Source organism: Dryobates pubescens, chromosome 2 (assembly GCF_014839835.1).
Source record: "Dryobates pubescens isolate bDryPub1 chromosome 2, bDryPub1.pri, whole genome shotgun sequence".
In the NCBI taxonomy this organism is placed as follows: Eukaryota; Metazoa; Chordata; class Aves; order Piciformes; family Picidae; genus Dryobates; species Dryobates pubescens.
In genome coordinates, this window is record NC_071613.1 from 50,222,988 (window position 1) to 50,237,853 (window position 14,866).

General features: G+C 46.8%; 1 protein-coding gene across 1 annotated transcript in view; it reads right to left on the reverse strand.

Annotated features, from left to right (window-relative positions):
• The window catches only part of TANC1 (tetratricopeptide repeat, ankyrin repeat and coiled-coil containing 1), an 87,596-nt gene that overhangs the window by 2,129 nt on the left and 70,601 nt on the right, over positions 1 to 14,866 (reverse strand). Inside the window, exons 16-25 of the mRNA XM_054177379.1 lie at positions 13,263 to 13,499; positions 12,488 to 12,676; positions 9,385 to 9,463; positions 6,769 to 6,902; positions 6,144 to 6,267; positions 5,851 to 6,026; positions 4,993 to 5,125; positions 3,977 to 4,068; positions 2,390 to 2,536; positions 825 to 925 (exon numbers count right to left, since the gene is read on the reverse strand). Coding sequence (XP_054033354.1) covers positions 825 to 925; positions 2,390 to 2,536; positions 3,977 to 4,068; positions 4,993 to 5,125; positions 5,851 to 6,026; positions 6,144 to 6,267; positions 6,769 to 6,902; positions 9,385 to 9,463; positions 12,488 to 12,676; positions 13,263 to 13,499 — 1,412 coding nt within the window. The remainder of the gene's footprint in view (positions 1 to 824; positions 926 to 2,389; positions 2,537 to 3,976; positions 4,069 to 4,992; positions 5,126 to 5,850; positions 6,027 to 6,143; positions 6,268 to 6,768; positions 6,903 to 9,384; positions 9,464 to 12,487; positions 12,677 to 13,262; positions 13,500 to 14,866) is intronic.

The following is a 14,866-nucleotide window of genomic DNA, read 5'->3' on the forward strand; positions in this document are numbered from 1 at the left end:
AAAAAAAACAGGGACTGAATGAAAAACCTGGGGCAAGCCTGAGTCTCAGCATTGCTAGTGATAATCCACCCGTGTCACTTGCAAAGATATATTCAGATTTGTCACCTGCTGCTGCAGGTGGTGACAATGTAAGAACTGGACCTTAGCCAGGAAATTCTTCTGTAGGGTGAAAATGCAGAGCCAGCCCTAAACCATTCCCCTTGCATCTTAACAGCTCTGTCACAAAAGCAGCAGAAGCCTGCTGAGGCTTTGTCTTCTGCACTGTTCTCCTAAGTGTAGGTGACTTGCTGAACTCAGCCTTGTCACCATTTGTTGTGCTGCTTAGAAGAGCCACAATCAAACAGGCAGCTCTCCCTGTGCTTCAGCTATGCCACCACACTGTGGTGTTTCTCCAGCTCTCCCTATGCTTCAAGTAAGCCACACACTTTGGTGTTTTTCCACCTTCAAGAGGTGGTTCCTCCTCTCCAGCCTTGTTTTTATCTCAAACTGATCATGGTTCAACACTCAGTTATTCCTGGTGGTAAATAATTCTGCTGGCTGCATTCTGCTGAGCACGTGGAACAGCAGAGCCGTTCACCCTTACACTTCAAATAACCTCTCTTCATAGCCATTTGTTACTTTCTGGACTGCCAAATAATGACCTGAGTGAGAATATTGCTTTTTGGGTTTGGTTGGCATTGATGCAGAGACCTAATACAGACAGAAGGGGCACAAGACAAATAACTTTGCAAATTCCAAACAGGACTAATGGAAAAGAGAGGGAGGAAGTTATTGCAAGTGTTAGGGAGTTAAAAATAGCTGTGCAGGCGTGAATCAGACAGTACCTGCTGTTCCTCTTGGCTCGTGCTCGAGCGTAATAGGCCTCGTACGACTTGGGTTTCAGGTCCAAGGCTTTTGTAGCAAACTCTTCAGCCAGACCAAAGTCCTGGAATGTCAACACAAGCACCCCATTATACACTGACAACAAAAGCAAGCTGCATGCTCTTTGGTTCTGGTACAGCTCCAGAAGTGTGGAGAACCTGTGAAGTGCAGGAGTCATCAGTGGGAGCAGATGTCTTCTGAAAGACTGAGAGCAGGCTTGCCTTGCCACCCCTGCCTTTCGTGTCTAAGGGAAACTGACTCCAAGGTGGCTAAAAAGCAATATCACTGTAGATAAGAGGTGGTTATCTTCAACCCAGAGGTGTCAAAGTGCTACATGGGGCTGAATGGTTAACAGGCTAAATGACTTTAGACTGTGTTGTGAAAAAAGGCCAGCTAAAGACCTAGGAATGTAGAGAAAGAGGAGAAGAATCAGGAGCTGGGTTGGACCAGTCCAGAGCCTGCTTCGGTAAGGCAGGTGGAATTTTCAGAGAACAGCTGCACTAAACATAAAGTATTTGGTCTTCATTTAACAAGAACACAGAGTAAGAGTTTGGCAACTTGCTGGTTAAACTAAAGACTGTTAATTAACAAAGCAGGACTGCAGGGGGGCACAGAGGGCTCTAGGGAGGATGAGGCAGAAGCAGGGCTAATTTTTGTAACAGCCACACAGAGCACAGGGCCTTCCTGATCCCGAATGAAGTGAGCCTGCTGATGCAGGAGGCTGGAAAGTAGTAACAGCAGATAGCCACACCCCGAGATCTCGTGCAAGAGCAGAGTAACGTCAGCTTTGGACGTGAGGTGGAGCACTCCAGGATTATCAGGTGTAAAAGAGAGGATTTTTCAGTGGGGTGTGGTGAGAGCCCCACACGGGAGCTGTTTGCAGAGCCACTTCTTGCTAACGTGACCCAAGTGAAAAAGGCAGGCTTGCCTAGGAAGGCATCAGGAGAGGCAGTTCTAGCACAGAAAGAAAAGGATGAGTGCTGCTGTGCAAAGCACTCAGCTGCCTTTGTAGCGTGCTTAGAAATCCCTCAGAGCAAAGCAGGTGCCAAGAACACCCAGCAGACGTGATACAGCCACAGCAGCAGTAGCTTGTGCTGTGCAGTAACCAGGGCTAGTGGTGGCAGTTTCCATTTAGTCTTTTTAGAGTACCAAAAGCATCCAGCAGCTCAGCGTTCCAAACCACCTGCACTGCATGCACAGTAACTACACTACACTGCCCCATCTCAGGGAGTTCCAGGCCCTGCACAGCCTGGTCTAACAGGAGGTGTCCCTACCCATGGCAGGTGTTTGGAACCAGATGGCCTTTCAAGTCCCTTCCAACCCAACCCATGCTGATTCCGTGACAAGAACAGCTCTAACAGATCCCCCGTGGCAACAGTGTTTTATGTTATGAACTGTTCTCATTGGACACAGCCCATATCCAGGGTGCAGTGAAAAGGATTCAGCAACAGCAACAATAAATGTCCCAGATGTAGCCTGACTGCCACAGCCCAGGTGCCTGCCCGAGAGACGAGCAGCAGGCGCTTACGTTTGTTTTTCGGCGGCATCGGGATAAATTCAGGTACAAGGAAACTCTCAGCTCGTTGAATGCTTTCATCTCTTCTCCAAATCCTTCTCTTGGAAACTTCCTCAAGGCATACTGATAGCGCTGGGCTGCTTCCTTCATCTTTCCTTTCTGCAGATGTAGGGAACAAGAGGCTTGTCACAAACTCTTCCTGTTGCAATACTCTTGCAAAAAGCCACCCTTCGTATCTGACATCTCCCACGGGGTGCTCTTCAAGGAGCTGTGTTCTTGACTGACATTTTACAAGGGTATTTGATGTCTTTTATTTAATTCATCTCAATGAAGTGGTGAAAATTTACTGCATACCCCGAGCATGCTCAAATAAATGTTACTCTGCACAATAACCATCAGTTTAAAACATCTAGCAAATAAAATCAGAGCATGTTGGGAGAAGCTGATGACCTACCACAGCTCTGGGAAGTCCATTTAAATGACTCTAATAAACTTAGCAATCTAAAGACAGAGACCAGCAGGGAGTTCAACAAACTGTAAAACATCTTAGCCCTGAGTCTTGCCCCACTCTCTGGTCTCAAGAGTCCCAGCAGCAACTAAAGGGAAGCATGAAGAAAATGAGCTGGTGCTGGTGACATGGTGGCACCTTTTCCCTGACCACCAGTGAGAGTCATGTTCAGCACACCACTGCAGCGGTGTGATACTGGGGAGGCTTGGCAGAACAGCCTCAGTGGCATAAAATCTGTGATCCTTTAGGCTGCTTACAAGGCATCTGCTTGCATGTAGAGCTCTAAACATGTTTCAGGCTCAACACACCTGGTCAGTTATCTAAGTGTATCTTGAAGGTCTCTTCCAACCTGGTCTATCCTATTCTATTCTACAAGATTCTTGTACAACATTTGGGAGACTCCAAGCAAGTCCACCTGACAGCAAAGTCTCAGGGGGCTCTCTTCTGTTGTACACAAAGCCATTTGGTACAGAACAAAGGTCACAGTTAAGGTAGCAGAGATATTTGAGGGCCCTTATAAAACCCTTACAAATTACAAGTCTTGTAGCTAGAACAGACACCGAGTGGTGCTCATAGAAGCCATGCAAGTGTGCTGCACTGGTGAAACAACACAGCACACAACAGTAACTCCAGCCTCCCTCCTGAGCAGTAGAGCACCACAAGCAAAGAGACTGTATCCAGAGAGCTGTCACTTTTCTCACTAGGTGTTTAAATAGTGCACAAAAGAACATTATCCTGAAGAAAAGGAGATGACTACAGGTCACTTCATTCAACACAGCACCTTCAAACCAGCAGCCCACATTTGGAGTTACTTTCAAGAAACAACTGACTGGTACAGATGTTCACAGAGACTTGCTCAACAGAGAGAAAGTGCACCTGTCCATCTTCAGTCTTTCATTCATTTTACACAGGAGGTTTCAGTGTTTCTTTCCCAGGGTTCTCAAGATGTCAGGGTCTGATTCCCCACATGAGAGGCTGTGCAAGTGCACATCGTGCTTTAACAGGAAAGGAGGTGCAAAAAACTTCAATCTCCCTTCAGACAGAAGTCCATTAAAAATGCTCTGCTGTCATAAAAGAAATTATTTACCTACCTTGTACAGTATGTTTCCTTCTTCCATCAGTTTCTGTAGCAGAATAAGGAGAATATCAGGTTTTGAGGTGGCCATTGCCCATGCTGCATTTCCTGCAAGTTAAATTTTAAGGATCTCTGATAAAAGGGAAGAAAAAGTGTCTCTGATACCTACTCACACCAGAAATCCTAATCCTACCTCAGTAGATATTCTACCTGCCTGGATCTATGATGGTTAGTGTGTGCAAATAGAGCTGCATTATAGATACATTTATATGTCCATACCTGCCCCCTGCCTCCCTACAAAGAAAGCAGCCAGGGATTAAAACAGTCCAACTCATTTCACTCCTGGTCTAAAGCCAATACAGGACAGTATGAAAGTCACAGTAAAGGTCAGGCCTAAGGAAGGCCCTGTATTTGGTTATTGGAAGGCCCTGTATTTGGTTATTGGAAGGCCCTGTATTTGGTTATTGGAAGGCCCTGTATTTGGTTATACTTATGACAGTAAATGAGGATTTAAAGCGATTAGGGATGCAGCAATTATCATGCACACACCTGCACCACCTACCTGCCTACTGATATGACATGATTTGGACACAGGTTGCTGGGTTTTTTGCCCACCCCTTGCAAAACTGCACAAATGCTATGACTTTAATAAAAGGATGCTACTCAAGCTAACACTTTGAAATCTAAATCATTAACAGTGTCACAATTAAGTATCACTAGTAATCAAGTTTCTTGTTCCAAGTATATTGTGATAGAGTAAGCAGATAAAGACTGTCTCCTGTAGCCTCCTCCTCAGCACACATCAGAGAGAGGAACAGAATCAATCGCTTGCATTGCCTCTCTTCTGAAGTGAGCCTTCAGTGCCTGCCTTTACAAGAGAGGGATGATTGCTCCCAAGCAGGCACCTGCACATCCTGCAGACCCCATGTGTATTTCCACAGTTGCTTGTTTAATCCACGTTACAACACCACCAGCCATCTGGCAGAGCAGACACCTGGCTGTTCCTCTCGAGCAGGAGGCGGTTCCACTCACCTAGCTTGGCTCCCTTTCTCAGCAGCATCACCACCACCGCCGTGTTGCGACAGCCGATAGCTCTGTCCAGCGGCCGCATGCCACTGTGGTCCACGTGCTCAATCATTGCTCCTTTCTCCACCAAGTACTGCACCTGGGAGAAGAAACAAGACAGGCCTGCAATGGTGTTTTTGATAGGAGAGGCAGAAGAGCAAAATGTGCAAGCTACCACTTATCCTTGAAATACACCGAGTACGCATCCTGATGTGTTCAGTGCCACCTTCACAGGGGTAAGGATTTCCAACAGCTGCTCTCCAGTCATGCAAAGCACATGCAGTACCCATCAAAGCCAAGCAATGCTGCCTTCTGATGGAGAAGCAAAAGCTTCCTGCATTTCATCTGCTCTGTACAACAGCAGGCTGTAAACCATAACAGAACCATGCTGGACTTTGTCACAACAAGAGGACACAGTCTCAAGCTGTGCCAGGGGAGGTTTAGGCTGGAGGTGAGGAAGAAATTCTTCCCAGCAAGAGAGATTGGCCATTGGAATGTGCTGCCCAGGGAGGTGGTGGAGTCCCCATCCCTGGAAGTGTTTAAAAAGGGACTGGATGAGGCACTTAGTGCCATGGTTTAGTTCATTAGATGGTGTTGGGTGATAGGTTGGGCCTGGTTAGTTCTGCAATTCTGTGAACTTCCTTGGTACTAAAATGCTTTCCTGAGGACACCCTGGCACTGCAGTCCAGATGCCAGCAGTGTAAGCACCTCGACCACTTCCCCACCTTTCCTCTCTATTTCAGTCAGCAAGGTTTTCTCTGAGCTTTGGTTTGCATTTTGGAGATTCAGCACAGGCTTTGTTTTTCTGCTGTTAGCTCCACTTACAATATCAGCATCTCCATAAAAAGCTGCCAGGTCCAGGGGGGTCCGTCCGTTCTTGTCTGTCTGATCCGTTGTTGCCCCTTTCTCAACTAAATACTGAACCACCTCCCTGTGCCCTTTCAGGCAGGCCCAGCTCAAAGCTGTTAGTCCTTCTTTGTCCAAAGACGAAATAGCTGCCCCTGTAAAATGGAAATCAGCTTTCTTATGTCCTGTTCAATAAGACAACCAGCTCACTGACACAGCTGTGGTCTCTGGGACAGCTGTGCAGCTCTTTAAATCAACCCTTTATTTTCTACCTTGAGACAGCAGGAATTCCACAGTGCTTAGATGTCCTTCACAAGAAGCCACCATAAGTGGAGTTCGGCCTTGCTTGTCGCTGAAGTTCACGTCAGACCCGTGCTCCACTAGAAGCTTAGCAATCTGAAAGAGAAAACAGCAGTTTAAAAATCGATTGGCAGACTTAGATTTTAGCCCTAATAGCACAGAGAAGAGGGCTAAGGTGTTTCTGGCAATCAGTGAGAAATCCTGCACAGCTCAGGCCTGCGCTGCTGGCAGTTCAGGGCCTTCTCCTGAGTGGAGCAGCCAGCACTAGGAAGGCTCTTGACTCTAAGGTTCTCTCCCCATTAACAGAGGAGCAGCAGAGGATCTGAAATTGCCTCTCTTCTCGGCCTAGGGACTGTTTTAACTCCCATGTGTTGCCATTGAGGTCTATCACACCTCAGGTTGTCATGCAGCCCACGTACTTCCGAATCCCTTGTATCTCTTCAAGTAACCTCAAAAGGGAGCTTCAGAATAGGTCCCTTTGAAGCCGATGCAAAGGCACAGGAGAAATGTACACCGATTTATGAGAGGGCTAGAGAGAGGAGAAATGAAGGCCCACTCCCCAAAGGAATCCCTTTGATTGGCAGAGATGTGCCAGACCTGCCAGTGCCCCTGCCGTACTGCACAGAGGAGGGGAGGCACCCCCCTCCTGTTGGCTCTCGTCACGGCTGCTCCGTGCTGCAGAAGGAACTCGCAGACCTCCAGCTTTCCTCTTCCTGCAGCAGCTGTCAGGGCTAAAGAAAGCACGTTCATCAACAGCAGCTCTTAGCTGTCTTACCACATCTTCTGACACATGCACATTGTTCCCAGAGTCTTACTGAATCCCCCATTTGTTTCAGCTCAGCTGCTCCGTAAGAATTTCATCACTCTCTTCAGGCTCAAGTTAGTCAGAATCAGGTTAGGCCAAGTCAATAGGCCAAGTCATTCTCTGCTGAACAAAAAGGTGGCTCTCAAAGGTAATGACTGTACCACGTACATAGCTTTTGGGCTAAAAGGAATCTTCATGAAGGTTTTGGATAAACCCACTGGCCTGAGGCAGGTCCTTTTTCATTAAACACTTTTTCATGACAAGTAAGCTTCACCTCTTTCCATCAGGCCCTGCTCAAAGGTGCAGATGGCAACAGTGCTGGGATTCAACAAGAGGCCTGGAACTCAAGTATCAGGAAGCTCTGTTTACTCCATCCCTAGCAGTGATGCAATACCAAGAAGCAGGTCTCTGCAGGCAGTTGGTACCTATCTAGCCTCTGGAGGTCTGTAACTTTATGGTTTTCAAAGGCACCCAGTCTCAAGCCATAACACTTGGACAATTTAGCTTCATTGTGCATCAGTTAGAATTGTTCTCCTAGTTTTTCATGGTGAAAAGCACAGCAGGTTATCAATCCAGAGCTGCAATCCCTGTGTTCACCTTTGCTCTAGGCATCAGGGGATTATTGTACATTTCCCATTACACAGGAGACATCGACATCCTAGGTCACCTTAAAAACCTCTTGTCAGCAGAACAGTGTATGTTGTCTGGACAGCCAGCTAAAATGCAGTAACCTTGCAAGTCCTGCACAGACAGAAGGCACCTCCTGAGCCCTGGCTGCTAACACCAGAGCACCACAACTGCATGCACACCCCCACGCAGGCTGCTGATGGGGCAGCCCAAGAGCGCAGCAGCAATCAGCTCCGGACAGCACAGTGATAAAGCCACTGCTGTGATCTTTATTTTAGACTTCTGAAAGCTACAAATCCCTGCATCTTTTTGTTCACAGTCTCTGGCTTGTAAGAAAGCAGGACAACTCCCCACATCTGGCACCAATACTTTGTTCTTCTGCCTGGCAGCAGAAGGCTGAAGTTCAAACATAGAGCCTTGCAGCAGTGCCACTCGCCACCTCCTCCTGTAGCTGGTTACGCTCCCTGCTTTTCACTAGGATGCTCACTGAAGCTTGACAACAAAATATTTCCCCCACCCTGATTTTTCCCCCCCCTGCCTCTTCCATTTTGTTTACATCAACTCATTGTGTGCTTGAAATGGAGCTTGAAATTCAAATGCTTTGGCTGTTTGTGTGGAAGCGTCGGTGATGGCTAACACCGTGTAGAAACTGGGGCCACGTGCAGTAGCTTCTGCAGGGAGCGGGGAAAGACTCACCCCTCCACTTTCCACAACCCAAGAAAGTCTGTTTTCCAGTAAGACTTGAGTCCAATAGCGAATTTGTTATGGTTTTTAGCGTTTTCAAACAAACTCCAGCAGATGCTGAAAGTGGATGAAATTCCCAACGCTGCGGGAAGCAGCAAAGTCTCTTTTCTAAACAATATTCCAGCCACTCTTCACTCCCTGCTGCTTCACTCTCACATCAGCTGTTTAGTTCTGAACAGCTGGAAAAGAGCTGTCAGAGAAATTCCCATTAAAGGCAGAACAAGCTGTCCTGTCCACAAACTTCTACATTTGTGATTCTGCTACTGCCAGCATTTTGGCTCAAGGTGTAACTCTCAGGACAGCAGCAACAAAGAGGGAGGGGACAGGCTCTGCTCACTTGCACCCTGGGACAGGACAAGGGACAATGGATAGAAACTCCAGCACAGGAGGTTCCACCTCAGCATGAGGAGGAACTTCTTCACTGTGAGGGTCACAGAGCACTGGAACAGGCTGCCTAGAGAGGTTGTGGAGTCTCCTTCTCTGGAGACTTTCCAGCCTCATCTGGATGTGTTCCTGTGCAACCTGTCCTGGATTCTATGGTTCTGCTCTGGCAGGGGGTTGGACTCAAGGATCTCCAGAGGTCCTTTCCAATCCCTAACATCCTATGAGCCTGTGATCACAACTCCCTAAACCTTACCCAGGTGTCAGAAGACAAACTGAGGCCCTCACCTCACACTTCCTACAAACACATGAGTTCTCAGACAGACAATCTGCACTGAAGCTCCAAGCACTCTATTTCCACAGACAATTTTCAGTTTAAGTCAGTGATTTACAGCAATTCCAATATCAAATAACTCTTCAGTACCACACATAGGTAGGTTCAAGTCAGTCAGAAACCCTTACACCTATAAACTCTATTTTGTTATTAAAAATTTGGGGTTTTCCCAAAACTTCCATCATGAAAAACCAAACCAACCAACCAACCAAAAAAAAACAACCAAGCCACAAAAACCCCTGAAATGAATACAAATCAGTATTGAAAGCTCTTACTTCTAAAGTGAACAGCTGAGTTAGGGAAGCTCTGAGAAAGGCCTTACCTGTTTCTCCCCACAAGGCATCAGTCTCATTGATGTCTATGTCAAGGTCCTTCTCAATTGCCAAGATGTAGCAAACCACCTGTCAAAGCAGAGATGCAGTGAGGCACAAAACCCATTTGCTGTAACAAGACACAGCAATGGGTAAAAGATTTAAAGTAAGTGAGAGGGCTTCTCTCAATGCATATGAATCAAGTTCAAGCAAGGTCTGAGTGGGTTTTAGTATGATTGGAAGATGGCTGAATGCTGTTGGAAGCAGTTTTTAACAAGCCCAGTGCCTTTCAATTAATTGGTTCAGGATGTTTTGCATGATTATGATCCAGTGAGCTCCAGTGTGACCTGGCACAGGTTGCCCAGGGAGGTGGTGGAAGCCTCATCCCTGGAGGTTTTGAAGGCCAGGCTGGATGTGGCTCTGAGCAGTCTGATCTTGTGTGGAGGTGTCCCTGCCCACGGCAGGGGGGGTTGGAACTGGCTGATCCTTGAGGTCCCTTCCAACCCTGACAATTCTGTGATTCTGTGACTTACAGATACCAGAATTATCAAGACAAACAATGCTAAAAGTAAAAGTAAAGCATTGCAGTTGAAGTGAGGAAATTCCATCTTATCTAAAACAGAGGAGTGGAGGGAAAAAAGAGCATCCCCATACATCTGATTAGCTGGTGAGTCCTGGCTTTTTCCTTTTATGTTGTCTGTGTCATAAAATAATAGAATGGTCCTGGCTGGAAGGGACCTCTGAAGGTCATCTAGTCCAACCCCCCCTGCAGTAAGCAGGGGCATCCCTCAACTAGACCAGGCCACCCAGAGCCTGGGTTTCAAACCTTTCCCACAGAATGCTCTAAGCACACCTTGTCAGTTGCTAATTGTTAAACTGAGATGAGTTAGAGGTTAAGTTTTGCTGTGGTTTTATTTTGTTAAGGAAACCTCTGTTCTGTAACCAACTCAGTATCACAGTATCACTAAGGCTGGAAGAGACCTCGAGGATCATTGAGTCCAACCTGTCACTCCTAGTAGGAGATTATTAAATTAAAGCCTCTCCTGAAGGCTGCTTTAAACAGAATTTTCTAATGGAGAATCACAGAATATATCTGGTTGGAAGAGACCTCCAAGATCATCCAGTCCAACCCCTGACCCAGCACTGAAGGGCCAACACTAAACCATGCCACGAAGTACCAGGTCCACACAGAACATTGTCACTGAGACTGCAGCAGGGAAGGGAGTAGAACCACACTTAATTTCTGATGCTGTGGGAAAGTGGCAGGGAAGGAGAAAGTTTGTGTTAGGCTTTATGAGAAGTGCTGCACACAAAAAACCTCAACCTCAACATGCTAGAATATAATGTATTTCAAATCCATGAGACACACTGGCCTTTTTCCCTGGCTAAGATAAATCAAGCATCTTACTGCCCTACAAATGGAGAAGATGGACATTTTCAGGTAAGAGCAAGTATTTATTGTTGATGTGATCTAGTTTGAGAGCAGCTCTGAAGAAAAGGACTTGTGGATGCTGGTGGATGAGAAGCTCAACATCAAGCCAATCACATCCTGAGCTGCATCAAGAGAAGCAGAGCCAGCAGGTCAAGGGAGGTGATTCTCCCCCTTTACTCTGCTCTGGTGAGACCCCACCTGGAGTACTGTGTCCAGGAAGGATCTGGAAGTGCTGGAGGGTGTCCAGAGAAAGGTCATGAGGATGAGCAGAGGGCTGGAGCTCCTCTGCTATGAGGACAGACTGAAGGAGTTGGGGCTATTCAGTCTGGAGAGGAGACGGCTCCGAGGTGACCTTATTGTGGCCTTCCAGTATCTGAAGGGGGCCTACAAGAAAGCTGGGGAGGGACTTTTGAGGGTGTCAGGGAGTGATAGGACTGGAGGGAATGGAGCAAAACTAGAAATGGGTAGATTGAGACTGGATGTGAGGAAGAAGTTGTTCCCCATGAGGGTGGTGAGAGACTGGCACAGGTTGCCCAGGGAGGTGGTGGAAGCCTCATGCCTGGAGGTGTTTGCAGCCAGGCTGGATGTGGCTGTGAGCAACCTGCTGTAGTGTGAGGTGTCCCTGGCCATGGCAGGAGGGTTGGAACTGGCTGATCCTTGAGGCCCCTTCCAACCCTAGCAATTCTATGATTCAGGAGTTTCCATTTAGTCAGTGAATAGCAACCAGGAACTCTTCTGAGAGTGAAGGCATTGTCCATGAACTGAAGTTAACCACAGCTTGGAATGCTCAAATGTGACAGTGATGGCTTCCATACCACATCATCAATTAACTGTACACAGACATTTCTATGTCTGAATCATGTAAAGAACTTAAAAGATCAGGCTCTTGACCTTGCAACAATGAAAAATAGACCTACAAAGAAGTGATTATCAAAATGGTTCTGCTGGAGAGCTGGTTAAGCTTCCACTTTTGCTCACAATACTTATACATACACTTACTTTCCACATTGCTTACAATACTTACAGAGGAACTCCCATCAGCCTCGTGCCATCTTTCTTCAGGTACCACTTCTTACTGATTACTTTGCTAGCAAGGTTAGGATGTATTTTCCCACCCAACAGGAGACATGCATTACCTAACTGTCTAAAGCACCTTGTGTGTTTCTTATATTTACTTCTAGTGTTGCTTTCACTGAGTAACACTGCAATGCTGAGTAACTCTGCTCATCACAGACATGCCCACAATCCAACACTTGAGTCTTAGGTGACATCAGGCTGAAGCAAGCAGATGTCTGTACCTTGGCAGTGCTTCAGGTTAAAAAGCCAAGCATGTGCAGCGCAGAATTTGTTACACTACAGACAACAAAATAATTCAGGCTGAAGCAGAACACGCACTGGGGGTGGATCACTGATACAGCACATCGTTATCACCATTTAAGTCAGCTTCCAAAAACACAGGGCAAAAGGTAGACAGAAAATTACACATAAACAAATCCTGAAGGAAATACCATTATTGGGTAATTAATGGTAGCTAATTTAAACCAGCTGCTAAGAATGCAAACTACTCCAAGTATCTTAAGTTTCAACAGTTCTGCTTTTCAAACCTCTTTCTAAAAGTAGCTGCAAGCAGTGCTGTACAATTCTCATGAATTCAAACACAACACCTGAGCTACCCAACCTACCTGGCAGTGTCCCATGCTGGAAGCTGCTGTCAGAGCTTGCTGCAGGGCCTGGCTTTTTCTTAGTGAATTTTGTTCTTGGGAAGAAGCAGCTGTCCAAGCAACATTGAGTAAGTACTCCAGGATGTCACAATGTCCTCTCAAAGCACTATGGACCAATGCACACTGGCCTTTCTTGTCCACATAGTCAGCCTGCATTGAAGGAAAAATAATGTTCAGAGTTAGAAAGTCCAGTGAAAGGCCACGGAGAGGAGAAGCACTGCAGGAGAACAACTGTCAATCCTATCATCAGGAAGGGCAAGATGGAAGATCTGGGGAATTACAAACCAAACAGCCTCACCAAAGCTGCTGGGAAGGTGAGGGAAAAACTAACCCTGGAAACCATTTCCAAACATATGAAGGACAGGAGGGTGATTGGGAGGAGTCAACATGGATTTACCAAGGGGAAATCACAGTTGACAAAACTGACAGCCATCTATACCTGGCTTAGTGTATGAGGGGAGAGCAGTGGATGCTGTCTACTTTGATTTCAGTAAGGCTTCTGACACTGTCTCCCATGACACAGTCATGGACAAGCTGATTACCTAAGTGCACAGTGAGGTAGACCTGAACTGGCTGGATGGGCTAGGTAGAAAATGCTTCATGGAAGTCAGTGTGGATGTTCCCCCACTGCCCTGCCCTGAGACCATGTGTGTGAGTTGTGTATCAACAACATCTTTCCTAGGCCTCTGCATGATTTTTTGGCTGAAGGCACTGCAGTCTTTGAGCACCTGCTTACCTTTGCACCTCTTTTGCACAGCAGTGAAACTATGTTCATGTGGCCCGCAGCGGCTGCGTAGCTAAGCGCTGTCATCCCATTCTCTGAAGTTCCATCAATAGCAGCTCCAAATTCCAGCAGAAGAGTGACCACTTCTTCATGTCCCAGGTGTGACTGAACACACAGCACTGGAGCATTGTTCAGGACTTCAGTCCTGTAATTCACATTTGCTCCTGCCAAGATCAGCAGCCGGCTCACCTAAAATTGAATTGAAACAGAACAATTGCTCCTCAGTTTTGTCTGATCGAGAGGCTTGACATCCTGATTCAGGTATTCACATGTCCCTGCCTAATGCTGATGCAGATGGTGGGTTTTATCTCATATACAGCACTATGAAAGTTTAAAATCATCTGTTAGCAAACAGATTATTGCATTACTGATCTCTCTACTCACCCCTTCCCTGAGGCTCTCTACTTTCTCACCACAGTTTCATCCCTGTGACTTGCAACTACTCTCCAACTGACTCTATCAATAAAGAACCAGACAGCATTCTGACAAAAGCTATCAGAGCCTGGGTGTGAGTGTGTGTGCAAGTACACACACATTGCCAATCAAAAGGCTTAGCAGCTGGCTAGAATTGCAGCTGTCCCCTTCGGGTTTTCCTATCCACAATCCAGTGACTCCAATAACAGAGCAAAGATCTGGCTTTTTACATCATAGAATCATAGAATCAATAAGGTTGGAAGAGACCTCAGAGATCATCAAGTCCAACCTGTCACCCAACACCTCATGACTACTAAACCATGGCACCAAGTGCCACGTCCAGTCCCCTCTTGAACACCTCCAGGGATGGTGACTCCACCACCTCCCTGGGCAGCACATTCCAAGGGCTAACAACTCTCTCTGGGAAGAACTTTCTCCTCACCTCGAGCCTAAACTTCCCCTGGCACAGCTTGTGTCCTCATCCTACCACTCACAGTATTTCTCCTTTTATAGTTCTCTTGGGTGACAGGTTGGACTTGATGATCTTTGAGGTCTTTTCCAACCTTATTGAATCTATGATTCTCAAGGTACTTGCCCACACAGGCAAACATGGCTGAAGTGTGGCCAGCAAACCAGGGGGCACATCTAACCCCTCAGGATGCATCCACACACTGATCCCTGCTACAGAGCATGGGTGCCTCAGCACCAGGGTGAAACCCTGCTTTCCATTGAAGCTATCAAGGAAAACTGAAGTGGAATTTAACAACAGCCTAAAATAGGCACAGAAAAACTTGTTCCAAAGGAGTTCAGTTACAGATGCAGAGTGGTGGCTTTTTTTTTCTTCTAAGGGCTGATTCTCCCCCTCTACTCAGCTCTGGTGAGACCCCACCTGGAGTACTGCCTCCAGTTCTGGAGCCCCTATTACAAGAGGGATATGGACATTCTGGAAGGTGTCCAGAGAAGGGCCATGAGGATGATCAGAGGGCTGGAGCACCTCTCCTATGAGGACAGACTGAAGGAGTTGGGGTTGTTCAGTCTGGAGAAGAGAAGGCTCCGAGGTGACCTCATTGTGGCCTTCCAGCATCTGAAGGGGGCTACAAGAAGGCTGAGGAAGGACTTCTCAGGATCTCAGGGAGTGATAG